At 48.4% G+C, this 19,919-nt stretch overlaps 1 protein-coding gene across 2 annotated transcripts in view; it reads right to left on the reverse strand.

The window, feature by feature from the left end:
* PDCD11 (programmed cell death 11) overlaps positions 1–19,919 on the reverse strand; it is a 41,280-nt gene that overhangs the window by 5,062 nt on the left and 16,299 nt on the right. The window contains exons 12-30 of one of the 2 annotated variants that reach the window (XM_050957956.1): positions 19,366–19,509; positions 18,121–18,315; positions 17,305–17,475; positions 16,501–16,720; positions 15,026–15,178; positions 13,553–13,668; positions 12,831–13,345; positions 11,988–12,050; positions 11,237–11,345; positions 10,436–10,525; positions 9,443–9,545; positions 8,634–8,811; positions 7,276–7,332; positions 6,193–6,315; positions 5,561–5,683; positions 3,776–3,956; positions 2,836–2,994; positions 1,597–1,740; positions 544–794 (exon numbers count right to left, since the gene is read on the reverse strand). In XM_050957956.1, coding sequence (XP_050813913.1) covers positions 544–794; positions 1,597–1,740; positions 2,836–2,994; positions 3,776–3,956; positions 5,561–5,683; positions 6,193–6,315; positions 7,276–7,332; positions 8,634–8,811; positions 9,443–9,545; positions 10,436–10,525; positions 11,237–11,345; positions 11,988–12,050; positions 12,831–13,345; positions 13,553–13,668; positions 15,026–15,178; positions 16,501–16,720; positions 17,305–17,475; positions 18,121–18,315; positions 19,366–19,509 — 3,095 coding nt within the window. Of the gene's footprint in view, positions 1–543; positions 795–1,596; positions 1,744–2,835; positions 2,995–3,775; positions 3,957–5,560; positions 5,684–6,192; positions 6,316–7,275; positions 7,333–8,633; positions 8,812–9,442; positions 9,546–10,435; positions 10,526–11,236; positions 11,346–11,987; positions 12,051–12,830; positions 13,346–13,552; positions 13,669–15,025; positions 15,179–16,500; positions 16,721–17,304; positions 17,476–18,120; positions 18,316–19,365; positions 19,510–19,919 lie in introns of both variants that reach the window. The other variant, XM_050957955.1, reaches the window with a different exon arrangement.

Here is a 19,919-nt window from a genome sequence, read left to right on the forward strand (position 1 = left end):
ATTGAAACTGCCTGGAGAATATAAAGGAGGCAGAATGTATTTACTCATGCTGAAGTAAGCCCACAGGACCAAGGATAACACCCCTCACTCAGGAAGAGAGCCAGATAGAAGTATTAGGTCTCATCTACAAGAGAACCACAGCACCGTGTTGGGGCACTGGCTCAGTACTGATTAAGAAGGAAGACTGGGCATCTATGGAATCATCAATTGCTCTTTCTGCAGCACCCATTTGTCCCCTTACGTCTCCCATCCTAGCAATGCCCAGGCTGGGCCCTGCTTAGCTTTGAGCTCTAACTGGATCACAACACACGATGGGCTGGGCTGCAGACCCACGTAGTGTCACTGCAGCGGTTCAGCCTGGGTCCTCCCTCGAACAAGGCAAGCAGAGAACTGCAGCCCCAAGTACTATGGGGCTACTGGGGCTATTCCCCACCCAGGCTGCTGGTGTCCCTACATTCCATTTCTAGAAGCAGGTTCGATGCCCGTGCACATGTACATCAAGTTGCTGCCCCTCTCATGCCGGGGGTGGGGGAAGCGTTCTACCTGAAGGAGATGGTTTTGAGTGCTCTTTCTGCCACCACCCTGGCCTTCTCCATCTCCGCGGCTTGGAGGTGGAAGGCCATGTACTGCAGCCACAGGATAGAGCTGCTGGGATTGCTCAGCACCAAGCGGTCAAAGTCGTCTGCGGTCTGGGGCTGCCGATTGGGGTCCATCAGGGCGGCTTCGACCTTGGAGAGCTCCTTCTCCACCCTCTGCTTCTCTTGTTCCTTCTCCTTCTTCGTCTGCTTCTTCCTCTGAAGCGGGCAAGGAAAGGGGTGAGAACAAGAGGCGGTGTCACTTTGGAATACCTCAGGCACCATCTAGCACTACAAGGGAATGATGTACGCAAGATGGTCACACACCAAGGCATCCTGGGGGGCATCTATTCAACAGACTGGGCCAATTTTTTAGAGAGGGAATTGAAACCTGGAGAGTTTTGAAACCCCACCCAGAGGCTGCGTCTCAGAAGAGCAGAGTCCCAAAGGGGAAGGGGGATTCGTTTCCCTTAATAAAGCACATCCAGGGACTGAGCTAATTCCCTAACTTTGCACCTCTGACTGCAGAGTTTACACTTTAACTCCACTTGCAAGTGAGTTCATCTGACATTTTTGTCCACAGCACAAGCCCAGTGGTTGCTGATGACCAGTGCAATTGCCACCGCGTAGCTGTCTGCTCTGGAGAGGCCAGGGACTGGAAGGACCGGGGTGATACAGGTCAAGACTGAGGTGCATTGGCAGAACATCAAGGGCTGGGTGTGGCTCAGGACTGGAAGGACGGGGGTTGAGGTGCATGGGTAGCAGGAAACTCAGCTCGCACAGCACCTGCCTGTGCTATACCTCAAAGATCGTCACCTTCCTCTCTCTTTGGAGATGGTTAGGTTTATCCACACACCTTAAAAGACCATAATAAGATCTGATTGGTGAAGACAGTCCCTTGGGTTAACACAGCCTTTGCCATCTGACAAGGCTCGGCACATTACCGATATGAAGACACTAAGTGACGAGAAGGCAAGTTACAGCAGCTCCCACCCAGGCAGTGCTGTCCAGGACACTGTACCGTGGACTGTGCGTTGTCCTCTTCCTCGCTGTCTGAGCTCTCCTCTTTCGGATTTAATATTGGTACCTCCAAGGCATTTAAACCCTCGTCCCAAGTGAAGCCACTAGAAATCTGCAGTCTTGGAACCTCCGCACATTTTGTCTCCTGCTTGAACAGACGATACCACTTGTTTTATATTCCAGGCTTCTCTTGGGAGCAGGTACAGCTGCTGCCTGCACCCCACCTTGCTCTAGCCTGTGCATTGTCCACCAAAGTGGCACCTGAAATTCTGCCCCCCTCCAGCCCCTGTGAGAGTGACTTAGCCATAATGAACTGGGTCCATGGAGGGATAAGCAGTGAGAAAACCAGGCTCACTGAAGAATTTCAGTAGTCTTCTGGAGCAATGAGAATAGATTGTTCACATTTATATAGACACTTTCATCCTGAAACTGCCCCTCAACTATGTTTTATAGAGATAAACATCACTTCATTTACTACTGGAATGCAAGCACCTCTGGGGTGGAGCATGATGGCTGTTTGACAGCATGGCAGAGTAAAACAGGAACTAAACATAGTGTCTCTAGTTGTAACTGCAGTTAGCCCCCAGATTGGATTTGGCCAGGCCAGTGGAGCTAACACCCCTATTCCTGTGGGAGATGATAAAATATCCAAGTGGCCAGAAAGGCAAGAGAGACTAGGAGAATCATCCACATCTCTCCGGCTTATCCTTGACGATCTCCCTTCCCAGCACTGACCAGACCAGACCTTGCTCAGATCAGACCAGATCCCCTGTAATCTTTATTACCCAGTTTAAAGCTCCCTGCATCACCCTAAGGTGATGGCTTTTTGTGGGAAGAATGGAAAGCTACCAGACTCCAGTTCTGGATTTCAGGGCTCTGGTTCCAGTACACGGCGCTGCCTCCCTACAGGCTATTAGTAACCAAACTCTTAAAGAGCCACGTGCCTGCTAATTGTTGAGGCAGGTCCTTTTACGCACAGGGAGGAGGAGCCCAGCTCTCTTATCGGTGTGTAAAGAGACCCAGCAACCACACGCAGAGCAGGTCAAAGCCAAAGCTCCGATACAGCCTGTTGCCTTCATGCTGCTTATTAGCCTGGTAGAAACTGACATCTCAATGGGCCTGACAACCATGTACCCTGTAGCAGCCCCCATCGCAGTCAGCTGCCAGTCACCCCGAACACCCCTTTGCTTGTTCATATTCTCCTCTTCAGGGCTCTGGCTCTTCCTCTGTAGACCCTCACCTTGCAGTTCCTTTTATTCTCCTCCTCATCCTCCTCTTCCTCCTCCCGGCAAAAGACCTCAATGCCACTGTCATCCTCGTCCGTCAGGCGAGCTCGCTTTTTCCTCGGCTTCACTTCCTGCAGTGAAGGCTGGGGGAAGGGTGAGCCACTGGAAAGAGACTTTAACAGGATTCTATTTTAAAGATCAAACACTGGCTACAGACAGAGAAAGAAGAGGCCTTGGAATAACGGTCACCGCCTTCCCAATCACCCAGAGACACAAGGTACAACACGAGTCACAAAAGAAAAAAGTCGTGAGTGTGGCAGGCCTCAATCCACGGGGCAGATGGTCAAGCCAACTATTATGGGCTGAATTCTGGCAGGTGCTGTGCAGAGGTGCCTGCCAGAAAACTCAAGATACATGAACATAAGGCAGGGGATCAGTTATTTTCTTCCCCAAAACACACACGCTTAGGGGTGGTGGCCAAGGAGAGCTGTCTAGAGGTGTGTATGCAATCCCCACTCCCAGCGTGGCACTCCATCCCCTTCCAGCGGTGGTCGGGCTACAAACAGACATTGATGAGCCTGCTACATCACCGGCTATCAGAGGTGGATCCTATAGCTCAGGCTGTTGAAGCTCAAGCTTTAAGATCCAGAGGTCCCAGGTTCAAGCCCTCTTTGTAAGCAGTCAGACATCCCCATTCATACAAAGTAATGTTGCAATTCATGCAGCCTGATTTGGGTTCTGTCTGTGGCAGAGAAGAGTTATAGACCACAGTTATTTTTTCTATTCTGTAAAAACTTCATGTTAGTTTCCATTAAAATTAGCTGAATCTTTATCTCCCATAATTTCCTACTTTGAGGATAAAGCAGATGGAAGCAAGAGAAATGCATTTCTGCCCCCCTACTCAGCACAACCACCCACCCCAATCTGGGGGACAATCCCCCTATGGGCATGTACCTGTTCGCCTTCCGAGACTCTTCTTTTCCGTTTTGCCTTCACCTTCTTGAACTCTGCTCTCTTCTCCTTCCCCTCGTCTGCGTCATAGCGCGGCAGGCCCACCGACTTGGGCAGGACGCTTGGTTTCCCAGTGTCCTCAGGGAGGAGAGAGAGCTCAACATGGCTCTCTGTATTATTTACACTGTGGCACGTTTCCACGGGGGGAGAGAACAGAAAACCAGGAATATTCCAATTGCTGGGAATGCTGCCCGAGCTTTATGAATATAGGACTGGAAGGGACTTCCTGAGTCCAGGGCCGGCTCTAACCATTTCGCAGCCCCAAGCACGGCGGCACACCGCGGGGGGCACTCTGCCGCTCGCCGGTCCCGCGGCTCCGGTGGACCTCCCACCGGCGTGCCTGCGGATGCTCCACCGGAGCCGCAGGACCAGTGGACCCTCCGCAGGGACGCCTGCAGGAGGTCCACCAGAGCTGCCTGCCGCCCTCCCAGCAACCGGCAGAGCGCCCCCTGCGGCATGCCGCCCCAAGCACGCGCTTGGCGTGCTGGGGCCTGGAGCTGGCCCTGCCTGGGTCACTGAGTTCAGTCCCTTACTACTGCAGGTAACAGGGGCCCATCTCCACCTCCATCCTCTTCCCTGCAGAAATCGCATGGACTCCACCGGCTGTGCTCTCACTGACACTTCATTTCAATTCCCCCTCACCGATATAACCACAGTCCCACATGCTCCCGCCTAGTTACAGTATTTGCTGACTTTTTAGCCCACTCAGCAGGACCAGAGGGGAACAGAGATCTCCCTATTCTGAGGCCCCTGACTGGAACCAGCTAGCCCCGTTCCTCCCTCCCTGCACTTCCTTCCTCGGCCTCCTTTACCAGCTCTGGGCTAATGAGGCCAAATGAATGTTTAGTCCACACAGCACATCAGATAATTACCCCCAATCAGCTTCTCCTGAGCCCTAAATAGCATCTAAGTGATCAGAGCACAGGCTCACCTCCTCACTCTCTGCTGTCACGTAATCCAGTTCATAAACTAAAACCAGTTCGGTTGTCTGCCCCCGTTTCTCCGAGGGGGAGCCTGCTCCAGAACCTCACTTCTCTAATGGTTTGGAATTTGCTTCTAATTTCCAGCCTAAGATGTATTCACAGCCAGTTTATTTCCCTTTATTATAGGGCCAGCATTGTCCTTTAGCCTCGACAGCTCTTCTCCCTCTGCAGTGTTTAGCCCCCATCCCCCGGACATATTTACAGAGAGGAGTCAGAGCCCTTCTCAGCCTTCGTTTCACCAGGGCTTGTCTGGAGAGAGAGTTAGTGATCAGCAAGCTGGGGTGCAATCCACAGTGCACTAGCCTGCTGCGCACTAAGTGACCATGTGGACCCTGCTACCGTGCACAAAAAAGGTCCCACGTGTGCACTGATCTACTCCCATGCCAGCTTGCCACGTATTAACTCACCAGCTAGAGGAGCCCTTAGCTAAACAAATCAAGCTCTCCTAGTCTCCTCTAGTAAGACAGGCTCTCCATTCTCCTGACCATCGGGGAAAGGGGGGCACAGAAGCTCATCCGCCCTCGGAACTCGATCTTCCCTCCCTCCACGCTGCCCCAGCCCTAGCCCAGCAGGGGATCGAGCTTCCCTGCCTCTGCAGCCCTGGGGCCGGAGAAGTTCTATGCCTCCCAATGATTATTGGGGGTGCCCATTTGCCCCCCCTCGCACATGCCCCTTGTCACCTGTTCTTCTGCCCCTTCCCATTGTCCCCTTAATCTGCCAGTTCATTGGGAGACCTCCCACCTACCTGAGGACCTTGGCAGTGAGGAACTTCCCTTCCGGCATGTACTGCTCATACATGGATTGTTTCGGTACAAAGAAGGGGACGACTTTGTGGAATTGGATTCGGCCCACAACTGAGCTGGACAAACTGAGAAGAAAGAGTCAGAATCACACGTTGGCAGCTTCACCATAATAGCAGCTATATTATGGGGCCTGGGACACGTCACCAAACCACCATCACTACAGGCGGCCTCCAACCCTGGCGAGACAAAGAAGCAGAAGAGCAGGGAGTATGGCAGGGCAGCCTGGAGGGACACTCCCAGAGCCAGACGGGCAGGACGGGAGCAGCTGGAGATGTTTCAGGTTCGGACTGAGGGACACTGTGGGCACAGTTATAGGATGCTGGTACAGCACCTGCCTGCCATATGACCAGCTCCATATTAGATAGTACGACATTTTTCACATAAACTTCACAAGCTTACAAAAAACACCAATGATTCTGATGTACAGAATGAAATTCACTTGAGAAAGTGGCATTCTGTTGCCAGAGACGTTGCAGAAGTTTGAATTCTGGAACTGTAAACACAAAACAAGCATGCACACACAGACCTCGGGCCTACCCGGCCCACTGTACTTCTCTCGCCACATGTTACTCACCCACAGAACACACCCGACTGCTTGACAGATCTGACATAGCCTCTAACCAACTGGCCTTCCCGAACATCCTCAATACGTTGCACTTCAGGATCTTCCACTTTGTTTTTGCTCTTTGGATTTGTCCTAGAAGAAAGAGGGAGAAGAAGGAAAATCCTCACTGCAACTAAATAGTCTGTACTCTGCTGGGCCCTGAAAAATCAACCCAAACTGCTGGAGACTGGAAAGCAATGATCCCTTTATGGTGTGTGAAGGACCAAGAACACCCTTGTTTCTCCTCCTGTTTATTGACATGCACAGTCTGTATCTTCTTCCAGCTACAGGGTGTACACAGCACTATACAGCGATCCATGTCACTGTACTGTGGCTTACCCCTTGGCCTGGTATACTTTTAAGATACTGCCAGAAGAAGAGGCAAAGGTACTGATTGAGGTTGTATGAAAATTTGGGGTTTGTGTCCTCCTGCCCCAGAGAGGTTTTAACCCAGCCTCCCATCATGTGCATTCATGCGTCCGGCAACCTGATCTGTGGACACAACCAGGTACTTTGATGCCATCATTTGTGTTTGCAATGCACGACTGGCAGAAAGCGAGACAGACTTAAAAAGAAGCAAGCTCTTAATCTGCTGTTTCTTCTAAAAAGTAAAATGTCCACCTGCAGTTTTGAGGTTAAATGTTTATGCTGCCAATCCCGCTATGGGAAACTAATTTTTTTTTTAAACTAGGTCTAAGTAAGTTCACTGGAGGAAAGGGAAATACACAGAACACATGTACAAATGCAGCTGTGTGGACAGAGCTAGAGGAGCAAGGAAACTCAATCAGGCCTAAAATGCTCATAAATAAAATGTGTGAATGTCAGAACCAGACATCCTCACATTCTCCGCTACACAGGAAATCCTCTATGCAGAGTGAACACGCAGCGTCCAAAGCAATCTTCATCCCTTATGAAGTCTGGGCTATCAGGCTAATTGTGCAATCTGAACACATGCATTGGGCTGGCCTAGTAAATATGGGTTTCAGGGTGGGTAAAAAAATGAATACGAAGTTTCACTGCACTTTTTACCACTCTCAATGCAAAGGCACCTACCTGGATTGCCGGAGAGATATTTCTATTTTGTTGTCTTCATTGGACAGGACACAACACCTGGAGATGTGGGAAAGGCATGAAAACAGGAAACTTTTGAACAGATTAAAAAAAGTCACACAGATGAAGAAGAGAAATTCTTCATATAGCAGCATGAAATGTAGCCGGTGCACTAAGAACCCAGTGCTCTGAAGCACTTGCAGTCTACTGCAGGCCAGTGAGATACAACAATTTAGGAGATCAGCTGAGGTGGTTTTGTGAAAGAAAACAATCTAGTGACCTGCACCATAGTATCTGAGCATCTCACAATCCTGAATGCTCACAACAGCCCTGTGAGGAAGGGAAGTCAGGTTAAAGGTGGGGAAACTCGGTCACAGAGACACCGTGGCCCAGATTTAGACATTTAGGAGTGTAAATCCCATGGGATTTTGGCACCTAAGTGCTTACATTCTTTTGGAAAACAAGATAGGCACAGCAACACTGAGCACAGCAGCACCTAAATACCTTTTAATATCTGGGTGTAAGTAATGTTCCCTCTAATTTTTCTCATGCACATGCAGAATGAATTTTGTTATGTGCACCAATATGGAGGTGATGTGTGGCAGGGGCAGGGCCGAAGGGATTGGAATGTGGGAGGGGGCTCAGGGCTGGGGCAGAGGGTTGGGGGGCAGGGCGAGGGCTCTGGCTTGGGGCATGGGCTTTGAAGTGGGGCCAGGGATGAGGTTGGGGGTGAGTCTGGGGTGCAGGCTGCCCTGGGGCCACAGTAGGGAGAACGAAAGAGAGAGGGCTCCCCTCAGCCCTCTCTCCCTGCAGCAGCATGTGGGCTAACAGACGGGAGAGGCGCCTCTCCCTGGCTGCAGCAGCTCCGGGGCTGGGGGAGAGGTGCCTCTCCCTGCTGAAGCCTTGAGCACCTTTGCAGCCCTAGAGAGGCTGCTGCGCGGCAGTGCAGCTTAGAGGGAACACAGGGTATAAGTGATTTGTCCAAGATCCCTGGGAATTAAATGCAGGTCTCCCAAGTCCCAAATTAGCACTCTAAGCACTGCAACACCCTTCTTTAAGAAATGGGGTCTGAAAAGGGGACTGAAGGAAGTGGGCACACAGGAAGCGGGTGGCTGCCCCAAGCAGATACAAACATAAGGTTACAACCTTCTCCCCTTGAGGAGCCAAAGAGCTATATGCCCTCTAACTCTCTACAATTTGCCCCAGAAGGGGTAACACTCCAGCTGGAATGCAAGGAAAACCCCTCAGTGCTGCTACCAACCAACCCACTGGGGATCTCGTCACTGCTGAAGGAGTCGTCCTGCCCCCCAACCACTTGAGGAGGCAACAAGAGACTTCAGGAGAAGAGGAGAATCTCTGACCTAACGAGCTTCCCAATGCTGAAGTTCTTCAGCGGCTGCTCAGCATACGAATCGCTCAGATGAAAGATACTGGCTTTGCCGGTCTTTCCAAAGGGAAGTGCAACGGTCAGGCCGACGTGTGGTGTCACCTTCATTACGGTGCCCAGGGTGACGGTTCCTTCTGCCAGCGAGTGGACTCCTGCCAAGAGCACGGGGATTTCAGAAGGGTTATTTCAGCCAGACCCCACAAAAGGGTGAAGATATTCCAAGCTTGAACACTTGGGGTAAGGGAGTCAAGTGGATAGAAAGGAGGTATGGCATCATTTTCCCAGCCACCTACCATCCCCAGTCTTTTGGCCCCGTGGGGCCTGCACAGCTCTCTCAGTTCACAATCCCTTTTGTAACAATGTGGCCATGTTCAACCACTCACAACCCTTCCTTCAGATATGACCCTGGACTCATTATACCCAGACCCATAGTAATTGGTGAACAGCTTGTGTGCCACCTGGTGTCTGATGGAGATCAGTCAGAAGCCAAGTTGCTTCAGAAGAAAGCAGAGACAAGGACCCTGCCTGACACACCTCAAAGGAGAACTGCTGCTTTAGTCTAAAGGCTGGAACCTCTACGTACAGGCTGAGCCTGAAAACCAGAATACCTTGAACTCTGGATCCAGATTCAGGGGGTTAGTTCTGCCCAGGATAAAGACAAAGTTTGGCTCTGGCTTGCAGCGTTCTGATCCTACGGATTCGGTCCAGGACCATTTCTAGTTGCCGAGCAGATGGAGGAACTCTAACAGGAAGAGTACTGCAAATAACAAGGTTTTACCATACCTGTAAGTGACAGGAAGAGGTTGGTCTCAGAGGCATCTGTGCCAGTAACTGTTGCAGACAAAGCTTGACCATTCTTGAAGCTCTTTTCTGGATGCTTTAAGACCTGAGGGGAGAGAGTCCTTTGCTCATTACCAGGGACTTCAGCCACTCATCTTGATTTTAACCAAGGTAATCTCAGGACATTTCGAGAGCTACACTTGGCACATAGACATCTTCTGCACGTCTATTAAACCCTGATAAAGAAATGTCACTGTGACGCTGGATAAATCTAGCAGTAAACACAGCATTTCTAACTGCTCATGTTTTAGGGAGGCAGCCTGGCCCCATGGAAAAAAAAACAAAACACTGGACTGGGATTCAGAAGACGCTGGGTCTATTCCCAACCCTGCCACTGGCTTGCTGGGTGACCTGGAGCTAGTCATGTGCCATCCTGTGGCTCAGTTTCCCAGTCTGTAAAATGGGGATAATGATGCCAACATGCTTTGAGATCAACTGCTGAAAAGCACTATGTAAGAGCTAGCTATTATTGTATTAGTTATCTTGGTGCCAATATTAAAAAAAAGCAACTCTAAAGAGACAGAGGTTGCACAGTGAGTTAGTCTACAAGGTGGCGGGGTGGAGAAGAGAGAGAGAGAGAAGGGTAAAAGGACTTGCTTGGCAAGGAACCGATTTCCAAATATTTTTATTAAGAGGCAAACAGATCTGATTTGTTCTGCTAACGATCTGGCATTTGATTGGGAACCTCTGCAGTTCCCCTTTGAAAAGAAAAACAACTAATGATGTTCACAATCTAACCAAGTCAACAATACTCCTTATGGAGTAACTATCCAGCAGAAAGAGGAAGTGTGTGCCCAGCCCCAGCTATGCCACAGGATCAGGAAGCAAAAGAGGATCCAAAAGGTCGGAGGCCGCTTGAGACATTTTTGTGTTTGGGTACTTGCAGCCTCATGTGTGCAAAACCTTTGTGCATTTGATTCTCTGGCGAGGACTTACCTTGGGGTTAAGGGAAAGCAGCAACTGGGGAACTCTTCCTCGAACCTCAGGGGTGATGTCCACCTCCAGCCACATCTTTATGGCGTTGTACTGAGAGGGAACCAACCAGCCACAGAAGAGAATGTTAGACTTACAAGAAGATTCATGGATTCGTTGGAGAGAGAAAAATTCACAGATCAAGGCCAGAAGGGTCCAATTACAATCATCTAGCCAGGTGTCCTGCATACCACAAGCCAGAAAACCTCCCTCAACATTTCCAGCCCTGATCCCAATCGCTTACTGATTAGGACTCAGAGATAGGAGAGGTGCTTCTTTGTGCTCTCAGAGGAGAGGAAGGAGTCTCCCCGAAGAGGGGAAATCAGCGTCTGGAATTCTCTGCAGACAGAGATACTGACAGAATCCACCATACCAGAGAGGTCTTTTGGGTGGGAGGGAACCATGAATTGGCCCCAATGATATCTTGCTACTACAGGGTCTGCTGCTACACTTCAGTGACTCTCACACAAAAGCTCAGGTGTTCTAGCATCTGGCATATTTGGAATTGGGGGAGCTTTCCCCCTAAATGACCTTCTGCTGGAGCACTCGGGAGGCGAGGGGGGAGGGGGAGACATTGCACTGGGGACTAACTGGCTGTGATGCCAGCCCGTCTCCTCTGCTTCTTCCTATTTCCTTCTGTTGTCAAAGACTAGAGCTGGATTTTGGATGCACCGATCCAGCATTTTACTGGCACGTCTACAGGCTGGAACCAGGCCCTACGTTGGTCCTTTCCCAGCATTTATTTTGGAAGCCTCCAAATCTCACCTTCTTCACAAAGCAGGTCACCATCTGCCCAGCTTTGTAGGGCCTGAGCCGCTCACTGGGATTGTCTCCTTTGGGGCTCAGAGCTGTGCCGCCATCCCCCTTCAGATCACTGTTTGCAAAGGGTAGAGACAGGAGCAGATGGAAAAAAAAATTAAAGTCCCAAGGTCCCAGCTCCAGGCAGTGCATGGACATGTTGTGAATCCACGAGACTGTTTACAATGATGAAATATCCCCTGGGCAGCATCCCTGTAAAGGTCATCCCCACTCCCTTTCCCCCCAGCTTTCTTCCCTTATTCTGCACAGTGCAGGAACTCCCACAATTTAAAGCAAGTCCTCCCAATGCAGAGAGAAGCATTAGGGTGTGGTCTGACCCATGTCCCATGCCAGGCAGCTCAAGGGTGTGTTAAAGGAGCAGTAGGAGCTTTAACTCGTAGTGGCCAGAAGAGAGTTGGAAAGAAGAGAGCGATATGCTTATGTGTCCTGTTGTGTCTCAGATTCCTGGCTCCTGACCTGTTCCTCGTATTCTCCATAGGTTGGAGGGCAAGAGAGCCTCTGCAGAGCAGAGCTCTGTGGCACGCAGGGGCTGTGGATCCCAAATGCTGCCACCCTTCCCCCTTCCCCAAAGGACCAGCAGTTCCTCAGCAACAGCTGACAGGGTGGAATTTGGCACTTGGCACTTTCCATCTTCACGGCACTTTACAAACATTAACCCAGGTGGGCAGGAGGCTAATACAGAATCTGCGGCTCTTACCTGGGTCGAATGCTGAGCTCTGGAATGGACTGAGTGAAGTGTGGATGGGTGATGGGCAAATACCTGCAACACAGGAAACCATTCAATTCCATCTCTCTCCCCGGCCTGTTACCAGCACAGCACAAGGCCAAGCACTCTTAAAACTAAGCTTCCGAGTTCTGGCGCTCAGCCCTTTCCTCACGCCCATCTACTCCAAAATGAGACACTGCTAGGGCACCATCCCCGGTGCTGGCTCTGTAACAGAGCCACTGCCGGACTGGTCCTGGCGGCAAACCCTGGGCAGATTAGCTCTGTTTCCCAAAGTAGAATTATCCTCCTTCTCGGCCTACATTTGAGGAGCCTCCTTCCTCACAGTGGGATGCTGAAATGAGATCTGTGAGATGACCAGCTGTGCTAGGCACTCAGACCAGGTTTTTGGATAAACCTAAGTGAATAAGGTGCCTAAATTCGACTGAAATTAAATTGGAGTTTCAAGTTTTGTTACCTCTGAAATCAGGCCCTTAACTTTCACTCGGGACTAGCTCCTGCTCCATTGGAAGTCAACGGGAGCTTTGACTAAGGCAGACCCCAGACTCTCTACCTGTGATCTAAGCCAGGGATAAAATGCCCATCTGCAGTGATACAAGTATAAATGTGCTAGCCCACCACAGTACTGAACCCCCCGCACGTTGGGGCATGGAACATGACAGGGGAAGATTCCCTTAGGGCCTCATCACCTTCAGCAGGCACAGCTGGGATAGGAAATGCCTGGACGATACAGAGGAAGAGACCTGGCTAATCTGAACTAAATTACTACTCCACCGCCTGCTTCCCCTGGAAGTGACATAGAAGTTTTTTTTCTACCTGTAAGTCTTCACATCTCGGCCTCCAATGACCCGGGCAGTCACCTTCTGCCCAGCTTTCAGCCTGGATGTTGGAAAGGAGCCTATGGGGACTTCATCCAGGATCTGGGACGTGTGGATGGAGCCCATTAGTTTGTCATCAATGGCAACTGTCACATAGGTAGGTCTGACAGACTTCACAGTTCCCTTGACCACATCTCCTAAGCACAGGGAGTGTTTCACTGCAGTCAAACCCTCTTCTCCTGTCTCCGACTCTTTCCAGGACCTTATAAAAGCCCTTTTCTTTGCTGGGCCTTGCACTGCTAACAGGACACCATGGTCACCCGTCAGCACGGTTTTTAATGTTACAGAGACAGTTTGTCCCACCTTCAGCTTCTCCGAGTCAAAACGGAATGTGTCATTGAAGTGAGAAGCCACAGGAATGGCAGTCAGCTGACCTGTCTCCACCAATGAGGCAATGGCAAACTCTTCTGCTACATGCTGCACGACAGCAGGGTGCTGGGAGTTTTCCATTAACTGTCAAGCAGAGACGGATGGTGACTTATCTGCAGGAACTCTGGATTCCAAGCTAAGACATTTGTGCCCTTTCTCCCCGCCCACCGCCACTTGTGCGAAACATTTCCCACTTGAGCATTATTTAAAATCCATTACCCAGGTAAATGCATACCTGGCACAGGAACAGAAACACATGAGACCTAATAAGAGAACACAAGCTAGACGTACCCGTTTGGCTTTTGGATTCAACAGCGCTTCTCGAAGGGAGACGTGAACTGCTGATTTGAGAGCATCAACATGGAGAACTAAGACTCTTGCTTTTTGACCAGCGACCAAACTCTTGTCTATAAAAACAAGAAGATTAACTGCTGATAGCCCCAAAGGATTTCTACCAGTCATGACTCTGGGGTGTGACAAAGCCGAGGGGCAGCACGCTCAAGGACAATCTGAGCTACTAATGCTAGCATGCTAATAGTAAAACTGTTTCACAGTCCAGAGGAGGTTACTGAGACAGGGAAGGATCCATTCACAATACAGTTACTACTAGCAGCCAGATGTGCAGCAGCTCGTGTTTAAAAAAAAAAGGGACCGATCCATGCTTTTTCTCCATGCCACCAATGTTGGGGGAGCATTATCCTTTCACTGGGAAAAAAAACAAAAATGACAGCCAACCTAACAGCAGGATCAAGTCAGTTTTACAATAAATAATAATCATACCTAGTTTGTATACAGGACTTTTCATCAGGAGATATCAAAGTCCTTTACAAAGGAGGTCAGTACCATTACCCACATTTTAGGGAGGGGGAAACTGAGGCACAGAGCAGGGAGGTGACTTGTCCAAAGTCACCCAGCAGGCCAGTGGCATAGTTGGGAATAAAACTCAGGTCTCAAATCCCAGGCCAGTGCTCCTTCCACTAGGTAACAGTGCCTGTTGTATGTATGGTTATAATTATTTTGAATTTGAACAAAATAAATACCCAGATTAAAAGGTTGTAACTAAACACAAATGGGTCTATTAAAAGGCAACAAATGCAGGCTTCAGTAAAATTTGTAAAAGTACTTGTATGGAAACTTTGCATATGGCCTACGTGTGTACATGCACACACACTTCATATATGTTAGTAATGATAAAACAAAGGTAAAAACAGTTCTGAATGCCTACGATAATTTTCAGTTCTGTTTAAAAACTTTTCTGAGCTATTATTTGAATTAAAATAGATTTGAAATTGCAGTTTTGCTTAATAAAAGTTACTTGCATCAAGAGAAAAATTATGCCATAACTGAGCATATTCCAGATCCTAAAGGAGGAAGGGAAAAAACTAAAAACTATTCATTAATACTTTATCCTTCTGCAGGACCTTTCATCTGAGGATCTCAAAGCACTAATTAAGTCTCACAGAAACCCTGTGAGGTAGGGGAGCACTATCCCCATTTTACTGATAGGGACAACGGGACAGGTTGATTAAACCCCAGACAGGTTTAATCAACCTGCCCCAAATCATGCTCTGGATCAGTGGCAGAGCTAGAAATAGAAACTCAGGAGCCCTCACCTGCACTATCCCATTCTCACTAATAAGTAACATCCCTCACTGTTTAATCAGCAATTTATTTCATTCCAGACAAAGCAGCTTGAGAGAACTGTGTATCCCACCCAGTGATGACGAAACCGAAAGAAATAAAACCGGAAAAGAAATTCCTAACCTCCAACATGATAGCGAGTGGCTATTACGGTCAGCCCAGCAACACAGCTGCGGCTAAAGAATGCTGAGCCATCACACCTCACTTCCTGAACGACCAGCTCAAGCTTCTGCCCAGGCATCAATCCACAGAGGTTTTGGGCCACCTTGGAATGATCTAAACCGACAGTGTGGGAAAAGGTAGAAGGTTATTTTATTTCCACTGTATCTTTTGCAGAAGCAAAGAAGCAGGATTCACTTTTGCTTAGTATGAGTTTTTATGCCCTTCTTTAAAAAGGGATAGAATTAGATAGTTTAGACTCCCAACACACAAAGAAATAGGATTAAAACTTAATCTCAATAGAAACACTTATGAAAAGCTAAAAATTCAAAGCCACACTGACAATCACTAGAGATATTTACTGTCCCAGGACTGTTAACCTATAACTGAATGAGGCCTTCCTGGAGGCATGGCATATAGCATTCATGCAGCCCAATTCAGGTCTTATCCAATTATCAGCTAATTCCCTCTTCGTGTATTTCCAGTCTATTATGGTCTGTATGTGAGATCTGTATTTCCTACGGTGCCTATCACCTTGGTATCTAAGCACTAGTGCATTTATTTAGTGTCTCTTTTCTAAACAAATCAGTTCTATACCCTCACAAATGTTCCTGCTTTTAGTACGTGCATCTGTATGCGGAGAGGCATCTACGCACAGGTGACCAGGGTTCTCATGGCATTCAGGTCTGGGCGGTAGGTGGTTGGTAGGCACACGGGCACTGCACAGCAGCCATTCAGAGATACAGAAGTTTCCTCTGTCTACTTGGGCTGTGGGGCAGCCAGCAAATACTTTTCCCCAGCAAACGAACAAGCTGGCTCACCACAAACGCCTTCCCTGTTAGGTAGATTTCACCTTTGCTGCCTTCTTTTTTTTTAAATGTGGTTTTCCTTACTGTATCCTTGACCACAGTATCGAAGTACTGATCGATAAATCAGATCTGCATGGAAAGGTCCAGTGACCTTCTCAGAGGATTCTGCTCTTCACCCACCTCCCTGGAACTAGCAGGCCCCAAGTTTTGTCCCATTGTGTCTCCCTGGCTCTTTCTATTCTATTTCAGCATAAGGCTAATAATATCATAGCTCTTAATCCTCTGTTCTTAATCACTCAGGCCCTCAACCTGCTCCCACTGAAATCAACAGCAAAACTCCCACAGACTTACAATGGGAGCGCAGCCTGGTTCTTGGTTTGCTACTTGTGTCCACTCCTGACAAGAGTTCCAGAAAGTTTTGTTCCTGTTTGTAGCCTTTCAAGGCCTGGACTCATTCTATATACCCTCCTCTCTTTACAAACCGGGCTCACGAGTTAAGCCATTGCTTGCTTTGATCTTTCTCTTATATGGAAGGCAAAGGGGTAGTTTATGCCTTGCATTATTTCTCTAGTGCCAAGTGTCATGACGTGATCACCTGAATGGCTTTCGCGGCTCTGTTCCCAAACTTACTTCTTCTGCGCATAATGTCCCTGACCTCCTTCATCTCCTCAAAGCACTGGCTCAGGAAGGAGAAGCTCTCAGCAGCGTGGTCTTCCGAGCTGACCTCAGACAGCTTCAGACACAAGAGGATACGCTGCTTCTCCTCGTCCATGCTCGTCACGTTGGCAACCACAGTCTGTCCCACCACAAAATGGTCTTTGGTGTCCGTCACAAACTTGTCACTCATGTCCTGTTTGGAAAAGAGGTCAGCAGAGGCAGCTGCTTAGCAATCCTATTAAACTATAGCACCTTTCATGATAGAGTGCTTTAGAGTATTTTTACAAACATCCATTAAGCTTCAACCCCTCTCTGATGTTGGCAGATACTATCTCCCAAGTACAGAGAGATTAAGTGACTGGCACAAGGTCACAGAGCAGATCAGCGGCAGGCTTGGGAAAAGAACTGAAGAGTCGCAATTCCCAATCTCCTCCATGAGGTGCTAGCCACCCCACTGTAGCAGTTGTGTTTTGCATTGCAGTCCCAGATATGCCAGCAGACAAGTGGTGGGGGAGATGTGGCGTGACTCAGAAAGAGGACTCTTTTCAGCGCTTGTAGCATCCCCATGCCTTCATGCTCTTTCCTGTCCCTTCCCTTCCATATCACGGAGACACCTAGAACTCTATAAATACAACCCCAGCAGTTTTTACTCCCAGTGGGCTGGGCAGCGTGAGTGCAGGAGACCTGCAGTCTATCTGCCCTCTAGCTCTGCTCAGAGCCACATTTCTTGGGCCTGCAAACATGGTGCTTTACGAGGGACAGTCACAACCAGCTTACCGCTTTGGGGGCCAGTCCAGCTAGACCAAATGGGAACTCCACAAACACTCCATAGGACATAATGTTCCTCACATAACCAGCCAGCTGCATCCCAGGTTGGATTTCAGAGAAACTCCTCACCACTTGCTCCTCCTGTACTGCAGAGATCATTGCAGGCTTTCTGCACAGGGTCTGAACAACTAGTCAAGGAACAAGGCCTTCTAATCAGGGGAAGAGGGGAGAGGAAAAAAGTTCAGGAGCCTACTAAATCCCTTGGTATCACCAGAGGCTGTTACCAGAGCTATTGCAGGTTGTACAATACAGGCTCTTAAAATCACAGCATTCCGTTTACCACCTTGCTTTCCCTCCACTGATAATTTTGGAGCCAATCTCACAAATTGTGACAGTTGGAGATTAATCCATTACTCCATTTGGAATCTGGAATTCCCTGATTACAATCCGTACAATTAGTTGGTTTTCAGTGCTAGCTGTTTACTAAAGTCATGTCACAACTGACATTTATGCATGCAAGCTGGGGAGAAAAACAAGTCAGTCATCATAATGTTGTGATTTTAAAGCCTGATACCTCACAATCTACTAGGGCTAGAAACATGTCCTATCGCTGATGGGATTCCCAGCAGCATACAAGATTCAATTCAAGGATGGGTAGTTCGCAAGATACCAGCCCTTCAAATCATCCTTGGTTACCGATGATACCAGCCCCACACCTTAAACTAGTGTAATTCCACTTCCTTGTGTACAGTCTAGATTTGAAACAGATTGTTCCATCAAGGTGTGTGTTTAATGGCCAGAGCCTTCATGAAGAGTCAAGGATACAATGTGTCCTCCCTTGTCACTTAGGCACATAACCCTGCGGAGTATGTCACCCTCTTCTAGCCAGTGGTGCAGGAGTTTACAGTTAACCACGTGGTCAGACAGGTGCATTGTGGGAAGGTGGGCGGAAACATTGTCCGATAAGATGGAAACCTCCAAGCCATTATCCTTCTTCTTCAGGACTTTCACGTCAACCATCTGAACAGAGAACAGGAGACATGTAACATGAGACTGTAAACAGCTCTGAGGTCCCTCCAGCTATGCACAAGGAACTGTCTCATTCCAACAGCAGAGAACTTCAGAAGCATCTGACACATTTAATATAAAACAAACAAACAATCTCAACAAATCGCAGAAGTCTAAGTCTGGAAAATTCATTTGATCAGATGGGAGATGGCGGGGGCGGGGGAAATCATTTAAACAAAACAGAACATCCCCATGCTTGCAGTAGTAACACTTGTATTTATGTGTCAGCAGTGTCCTTCATTCCAAGGGGATACTGAAGCACTTAAAAACTATTGTCTTTATGGCAAATATTTACCCAACACTGAAATGCAGCCACCTCTGGAGCAAAACATAGCAGGTGTTAGCACACTGCAGCATTACAGTTTGAGAAATGACCTGACCACCACATCCAACAGGAATTACTTCAGGGCAGTCCTATGACCGGTGTTATAGAGGAGGTCAGACTAGATGATCACAGGCGTTCCCTCTGACCGTATAATCTATGCACTGAAACTGCTGAAGTTAATACTCTACTCTTGGGATAATTTCATGGGGCTCTTTTGCCCTCCCTCTTCTAAAACGCATCAGACCCTCCCTAGCATCCTAACGGGATACCAACTTCACAATAGGAGATGCAAAGATGCTAGTTCCTCATTTGCCTGCTGTCCGAAACAGCCTTTCTGCATCTACCAGCCTCTTTTCACCTCTCGTTCCTCCCTGGCTTGCACCTCAGCCTGTCTCTTTAAGTGCCTTGTGACTGACCAGTCCAATGTATTCACATAAGTATTTTCTCTAACATACACTCCTGCATGAGTCATGGTCTCATTTACTTTAGTCTAAAAACTTATTTGGGGATGACACTTGTACAAAAGATAAATACAAAACCCAGCTGTCACCATCTAGTGAGAACCTTTAGACAGGTTTTACAAGTAAAATAATTCAAAGTTGCACTGAATCCTTTCCTTAGTAACCAGACAGGAGAGGGAAGAGGAAGAGGAGAGCAGGGGCATTTACAATCAATACCTGTCCAGTTTCGTAAGCCACTTGCCGATTCTTCTTCGGAATTTGTTCTCCTTCGGCCTCAGAGACAGGTCTACTCATCAAATTGAATGACAGCAACAGCTTCTCCTGCTCAGGCTCACATTTTAAGACTAAGACTTTGACAACCTATTGTAAAGAGATTTAAAAAAAAAAAAAAAAAAAAAAAAAAAGAAGACAGTGAGTTTTGTGCAGATCCACCCCTCCACTCTTACATCCAGTGTATGGCAGTACAGTGCATAAGGCAGCGAAATACATACTCAGCAACTCTTCCCCTTGCACCCAAGGCTATCAACCAACATTAGTGAATTCAGATTCACAAAACCCGTGTGAGGCAAGTGTAATTCTCACTTCACAGGTGGGAAACTGAGGTACAGAGTCATTAAAATGACTTGCCCAAGACAGAGCTGGGAATAGAACCCAGGTATCCTGACTCCCACCACCAGACCATCCTGCCCTTTCTGCAGCTGCTATAGATTCCTGAATTAAAAAAGAACAAAAGGATCCAGGAACACTCTGAGCAGGTCACACGCCTCACA

This window comes from Gopherus flavomarginatus, chromosome 6 (assembly GCF_025201925.1).
Source record: "Gopherus flavomarginatus isolate rGopFla2 chromosome 6, rGopFla2.mat.asm, whole genome shotgun sequence".
Classification (NCBI taxonomy): domain Eukaryota; kingdom Metazoa; phylum Chordata; order Testudines; family Testudinidae; genus Gopherus; species Gopherus flavomarginatus.